The sequence below is a fragment of the Montipora foliosa genome, chromosome 1, assembly GCF_036669935.1.
Source record: "Montipora foliosa isolate CH-2021 chromosome 1, ASM3666993v2, whole genome shotgun sequence".
Lineage (NCBI taxonomy): Eukaryota > Metazoa > Cnidaria > Anthozoa > Scleractinia > Acroporidae > Montipora > Montipora foliosa.
Genome location: NC_090869.1, coordinates 56,805,813 through 56,813,312, shown reverse-complemented (window position 1 = coordinate 56,813,312; position 7,500 = coordinate 56,805,813). Strand labels below are relative to the sequence as shown.

Here is a 7,500-nt window from a genome sequence, read left to right as displayed (position 1 = left end):
TTCTCTCACCCCTACCACTTACACCTTGAAACCATGATAAATTTTTCTCTTTCAGGCAAAACCCCAACTACAACTACCAGTTTACATTTGATTTTTTTCGTCACCAACCGTTCTAAATATTAGGCTCCCACAAACAGAAGTCCTCCCTTCCAAACGTTAAGGTCCAAAAGTTAAAGTGTCATTTACGTACCATAACCAAAGCCGGGAGCTAGCCCTGGTCCCCCACCACCATAACTAGCTGCTCCTGGACCACCACCAGCCATAGCCCCATAACCAGGAAAACCACGCCCCATTCCTATTTGGTGCTGCATGCCATAAGCACCTAAAACAAGCAATACATTTAGCTAAGAATGATAACAATCAAGTGAAGCTATGATCCTCGCAGTTATGAACGCAATTTTAGCAATTGCGTAGAGAAGACTGACAAATTCAGGACTTAAAAGGGGTTTGAGCCGTGCCCTCGCGATGCCCGTGAGACGCTCTAACGAACTGAGCTATGAAGCCACTGATGTTGGGGGCTGGTCATTTGTGGGTTCAAATGTTCCTTTTCCCTCATTCAAAGATAACAGTCTAGTTCAAAATATGCTTACAATAAGTGTACAGCTTTTGGCCAAAGCTATGCTTAAGGTTTGTCTTTACTGTGAAAAGCAGGGTTGTCAAAAAGTGCTGGACTAAAAGGCTGTTTTTGAAAGGTACATACATGAGGGAGGAGAAAAAAAAGGGAACTATCCCATCTGCCAACCAACAATGCAGTAGGGTAGCAAGCCAAATACAATAAAGGTGTTGATTTTTGCTATGTTTCATTTACCTTTTTCTCTAAAACCCTTGAACCATTGGTCGCCAAAAATGGTAGCATGCAAGTTAACAACTCGAACTTCGCTTTTTGATAGTTAAGCTGACGTTTATGCCGTTGCCATGGCAACATGAATAAATTAAAACAGGCCTTTTGAATTTCCACGCAACAACCTTGTAACGATGCTCACAAGTTAACACTACATGTACTTTCATAATAATCATAATAATAATTCTAGCGAGTGGTTCTCGGGAAATAGGCGTATATTTCCGAGAAAGCTATTCCGCATTCAATCGCAATTTTTCAACTTACTACGCATGCGCTTCTTTGAACTGGGTTCTTTGGGTTCTTTCGATAACAAACAAAAATGCGAATTCTTTGCATCGTTACCTTTTCTCACACACATTTTTCATTTAAGACTAAAACCATCAAAACACTTTGTTCAAGTATGAGGAAAAATAGTACAGATAGCGGACGCATTGAGCAAATAACATGATAGCTGTATTGAAGCTGAACTGTGTTCGGCCACCTTAATACGAGATACAAAAAGATGGAATGCCTAATTTGTGAAACGCTTGTTAAAATTCCAAGCTGAATACTTAGTCTGACTATTTACCTAACTGGCACTCTGTACATTGCATTTCTTTCCTATCGTATGCAACACATTTTTCAAAAGCATTTTACTACACTGAGATCCGCCTCTAGTTTTATGAATATGAAAATTATGAGTGAGTAATAAAAACGTCATTCTAACCTACATGTATGTACTATCACCTCTACGATTGTCAAATACACTGTAAATGTACCTTGCTGAGGAAACTGTCCTACTCCATAGCCTGGATGCCCCCCGAGATGTTGATAAGCACTCATTCCTGGGATACCTTCCATTGCATTTTTAGGTTTGGGTTCACGCTTCTCCGCCCTCTTCACCTCAACCTATACAAATCAAAACATCCCACAAATTAGTCTTTTGAAGAGAAAGTAATACTGGTAACAATATTATGATTAATTCCCAGGTTTATTCTAGAAATTGGCCAATGAGGGTCCAAAGGGCCCCCTTCTGTAATTTTAGGGGGCCCTTTTTCAAGAAAGGGCATCCATGAAAGGGGGGCCCAAAAGTTATTTGAACTTCTTAATCATTTGACCATTTTGTTTGAAATCTCTTCTTGGAGTTGTTCTTCTTATCATGCATGATCATGACCATTTTCATCATCACTGTTATCTGGCGTATTATCAGGAAGACCAAGATTGGTTGCAGTTGGATTATCAACTGAAATGGAAAGTTACATACATGTATAGTACCATAATAAGTTACGGTCTTCTTATTCTTAAAACTCTGTTCTGGTTCATAAAAATAGCACACAGAAATTGAAAGCGTTAAGTTTTTTCAATATTAATTTTTTATTTTCATGTCTACTGATGGCGGCATAGGAATTTCAGGTTTGTTTCTAACCATCAGAATCACGAGTTTACAATTACATTCTAAAAACATACTTTTGCCATTTTCAATGAACTAGATTGTTTGGCACCAAATAAAAAAAAAAACTGAGTGCTTTTTGAGACTTTTGACATTCTACATGGGTCGGACTCACTGGAGGCTTTGCCACCATTTTGGAACATTCCGAGCAACTCAAAAGCCTGGGCTCGAATTACTGTAGAGTTTCGAATGTTTACCTGGTGAAATAATGACTCAAACGAAGAAGAGAAAGGCGATGAGACAGTCAGAGACTATAAAAGTTCAAAGTTAGTTTATAGAGCGGTAGAATCAGTGTTGTCGTCAGTGATGTTTTCGAATGCTATATTTCAAAAAATAGTACTTATCCTTGGGTATAATTTTATTGCGCCTGATTTGATGCGGCAACGTAAATTTTATGGGGCATTTCTTTCCAAATTGCGGAAATCCTGCAAGGCCGCACTCTAGAATAAACCCTGAATACCTTAATAACATGTTGCTATTAATAACGTCATCATTAATGGTAATCAAAATCTACTATTGCCAACATAATAAAATTTTAAAAAGTACGGTAGGTGTTTTTGATTGCCCCAGGATAGTCATGTAGAGTTTTGGTTGCAACATAAAATAAGAAATAAGAACTTAGATCCGCAAAGGTTAAAGGAGGGCAACTTTTGCTAATGCTCTAAATGTAGGATGAGCAGGGTGTGATGTGATTAAGATGTTGTCTATAAAAATAAAAATGTTGAAGGCAAGGGTCTGTAAGATCATACATACACAAACTAAGAGATACATGTATCCTAGAATAGTACATGCTCACACTAGGTACACGTACATGTATAATCATGAAAGGACAAATAATTATTTTAAAAGGTCATGTTTGCCCTTCAATATTTATTTAACAAGCAATTAATCACATATTTTGCTTGATTTGATCTTTTTATGAGTTAATGAATACGTCTACTATAACAAGCCAAAGCACTGCTTATTTGCCAAGTGAAAATTGAGGTGTTGATCATATCACCCAAAATTTCCCAATTTAAGCATTCAAGAAGGTTCTGAACTATTATTTTTTTCATCAGAATGACAGTAACAAAATTGAAGCAGCAACCCTTTATACTTAAGACTAGATAGAAAAATCAAATTTGTATAAACCTGTTGTCTAATTGGCTAACAGTTTGAACACATTATTTTCATGCTTCAATCCAATAAAAACAGAGAAACTTAACACTAAAACATTGAACAAACCATTAAACAGAGTTTCCTTTGATAGTAATAAGAATAATAACAGCAACAAAAATAATAATACCAATAATAATAACAATAATAATAATAATAATAATAATAATAACAACAATTACAAAAATAATAATAATAATAATAATAATGATAGTAATAACAATACTACTACATGTACTACTACTACTACTACTACTACTAATAATAATAATAATAATAATAATAGTAAACTTCAAAATATCCAAGATAATTAAGCCTTGCAAAGCATGCGACCTTGCAATGCACTTCAAGGTTATGGAATGAAGTGTAAGTGGACCAAGCTTTAGTAACAGCTCATAGACCTTTATTATGAAGTTGTGGTGGAGTTAAGGACCCTTGTTTTTCAATTGGAACAATCAACTGTCTAAAAGGCGTACACTGTATGACTCAACCTGCTAAAATGCTTTGCAGGAATAAAAATTAAGGCTCCCCACACACGCTTCAAGCAAAAGAGGTTTTAAATTTCACGTCCAATATCCAGAGACAAGTAGAAAACATTTCCCCATCGTTCTTTTAATGTAGAGTAAGTCAACCCTTTTAACAATGTGATCAGATTTACAAAGCCATAAAATATATCATTAAAAGTAATGATACATCTTATAACTATTAACACATTAAAATAACTATAAACCATAACTACACCGTTTTTCCGTTGATTTGGTGATAATGAATATTGGCGGTCTTCTCAACTGGCTGGCTTGACTCAAATGTTACAAAACCAAAGCCTGATACAGTGTAATATAATATAATAAGATAAGTTAATTCCTCAATAACACAAACACAGACTGTACTGTTCAAAACACATTACACCAATGCAATTTCTGCCAAGGCTCTCAGGATCAACTCTAGCAGAACTTTGTTTTGATTCCACCTGGATGACAAAGTCAACACACCAAATGAAAACCACCAGAGTTTTCTTGATGGTTACAAAGTATTTTTAGGATTTCAAGACTCCCTTTAGCTTTATGTGTGCAAACACCACTTGTGTTCTACACAAAAAATCAAGTATCAAGATGAAACACAAATTTCACCCACACAAAATGACTGTTAAATGGCAGAGTTGCCCGCAAAGTCATGTTGTTAAACCCTGGTAGTCTTCATTTTACATAGCTAAAACAAGCAAAACACAGATACTACATCACTATGTACACTCAAATACAGCATACAGTACATGTACCAATTACACACACACACATTCACTTAACACGACATATAAATGCAAACACATTAACAATAGTGATACAGGGCCATATAACACTAGATTTCCTTGTTTCCCCAGTTCAACTTATATAAACTAATTCTGATAAATTTAATTAAATACCTAGACTTAGTTAGAAAAGGCTAGGCCATAACGTCAAAATAAGAAACACTTAAATTATTTTTTTATTTTTTCATGAAAGCCAAATCCTTTACCTTAACTAATTTAGTATAATTTATTTCATCATATAACTAGAATTTAAAATCTTAACTAGTTAATTAGGATCTCTTAAGCATGGCTTTAGAAGCTCATTTGAGAATTAGTGTGACTTATGAAAACCATCTGTGGGAGAGACAAAACAGTCATCTAAGATTTCAGCAAGAGCCAATTTCCCTCCTTTATTCCTCCAATGTAAAATGTACAAGTGTGACAACAGCAGATTTTGTTTGGTTCACCTCCAGAGACCCAAAATCCACCTTAAACAAAGTTTTACTCTTGCACAAAATCTGGCACAACACAAAAAATTCAAGAGCTTCAACATTATTTTCAAGAGTAAATGGCACTGAACAAAAGTTTGTAAAAATTATTTTGGTGCCTCTATGTATGGGTGCTCAGGGCGCAAGTAAAATCACTACCATGCTAAGACTTTGGGGTGCCAAACCAATTTATAAGGGAAAGCAAAAGGTACAATAGTCCACTTTCAAGAATGGCTGGACCAAAATCAATAGGTATAGTCATTAAACTAATAAAAGCCATTTCAGTCCACCAGCTGAAATCATAAATGACTGTTTTATAACAACCGCTGATCTGTGATTTTCATAGTCATAATTCCATTCTTGTGGTATCTGACCCTGCTCTTGAAGCACAAACAGTACTATGCTACATAAAGACACTAACAGTTTACAGTATATAACTACTATACAGCACTAACATAATAGTGAGATAAAGATATGGGTGTTTATGGAATGTACCTAAAGTAGAAATAACATTAAATAAAATTAGTTAGTATATTGCAAGATAAATGTCTACAGTTTTTACACCTACATTTTCTTTTCCTCTAATAATTATTAGACAACAAGGCCTACAGTGCAAAGACATTAATTCCATAATCATAACCATTAAAATGTTTTCAAATTTGATTGGTGCATTAACTGCTTTATTTTTCACTAATTATTGTGTAGGGTTGAAATCGGACAGCGAAATTGGACAGTTGGCTGTAACTGGATTCCTGAAACCGTACAGTTACATGTACATCAGCCAATCATATTAAGTGCACTCAGCTTTATCCACCAATCAAAGAATTTATCACAATAACCGTACATAGCAACAACCACTTACCCTACCAAACTGGGGATTTTCCAAAATGGACAAATTTGTAATATTAGACAGTGAATAAGGAATGCATTAATTTTGTTTTCTCAGAAATTGTAATGGTTATGATTAATTGGTAACAGGACTCAATGTCATCCAAGTCGGTCTGTAATCATACTCGTGATTAAACAAATTGGACTCGCGCAATGCGGTGTCCAATTTTGATTACAGACCAAATCACCACTACCACTACTAATAGAAATTTTTGGGAAACTACTACATTGTATGTTTTAGGAGCATGTTATAACCTCTGCAAGAACCTACTTGATTATAGTAAAAGGAAAGCATTTTTTGTTAATTACCAATGTTGTACATGTAATTCAAAAAAGTAATCACACCCCCAATAAAATTTTGCACCAGCCATACTCTTGAACCTTGTTCAAAATTCAATGCTGTAATGATGCAGGTAACGAAACAGCTCTGGTGTTCTTAATTTTATAAAGGGAAGTAGGGATTAAATTCATTGTAGAAGATTAGAGATTGGTCTTGGCATCAATACCGCGGTCATTATTGTTTTAGTAACCACTGTTAAGGTGTCTCAAGGCTAATTACAGTATCAGCGTGTAAACACAAAATGCTTTTTTAGCTCACTGGGAAGAATAATCTACACGTCATTATTACCATAAAAACCAGTGTATAAGCCGCACTCCCAAATTCAAGCATGATTTTGAAAAAAAATAGAAACTTGAAAAAAGCACTCTGTCAAAAAAGGTGTTTGTTTGTTTGTTTGCAGTAGTTCATGGTAAACTTGCCAAAATCTAACGCTGTGTATTTTTAATCAACTCTTAAAATACCTTTTAAAAGCTTATCTTTAATTGATTTCCCCAATTCTTGGGACTGACAACAGTTGTCTTCATTGTTAAAGCCCACAGTTGAAATGAAAATGATGAAATTAAACGAAAATAAAGAGCAAGAGAACAATACAAAACAAATGCTTTGTAAACATGCACTTATTTACAGATGGAGGTCTGGACACCAGCCGTGTAAGTACAATTTATTTGCCTCGAGAGTTCTCCCAAATAGTGTGGTTAAGTGTACCTGTATTTTCTTGCACGTAGTGGAGAGATTGATGTTGACGTGATTGCGGAGGTGCATGTATGGAGATTTCATGCCACTTAGAGTTACAATGTAAGCTGCTCAAGCGAAGTGCAAATGAAACGCTTGAAAGAACTACTGGTGAGCATGATTCAGGTTTAGAACCTGAAGATACAAACAACTCCTTTATGAGCAGCCATTTGTATTTCTTTCATTTGATTAACAACAGGTTTCCATTATGTCAATATGGTTATTGAAGGTTTTTAGTGCTATTTGTGACCCCATACCAGCCAGTTTATTCCCTCTGAAAGCAACGGTCTCCTACAGTACATACATGTAAGCGGCACCCATGATTTTGAGCTCAATATTTCG

General features: G+C 35.3%; 1 protein-coding gene across 1 annotated transcript in view; it reads right to left on the bottom strand.

Moving 5' to 3' along the window:
* Positions 1–7,500, bottom strand: part of LOC138002313 (RNA-binding protein Musashi homolog 2-like) — a 20,289-nt gene that overhangs the window by 4,212 nt on the left and 8,577 nt on the right. Inside the window, exons 8-10 of the mRNA XM_068848379.1 lie at positions 4,167–4,249; positions 1,600–1,729; positions 191–322 (exon numbers count right to left, since the gene is read on the bottom strand). Of these exons, the coding sequence (XP_068704480.1) occupies positions 191–322; positions 1,600–1,729; positions 4,167–4,249 (345 nt within the window). The remainder of the gene's footprint in view (positions 1–190; positions 323–1,599; positions 1,730–4,166; positions 4,250–7,500) is intronic.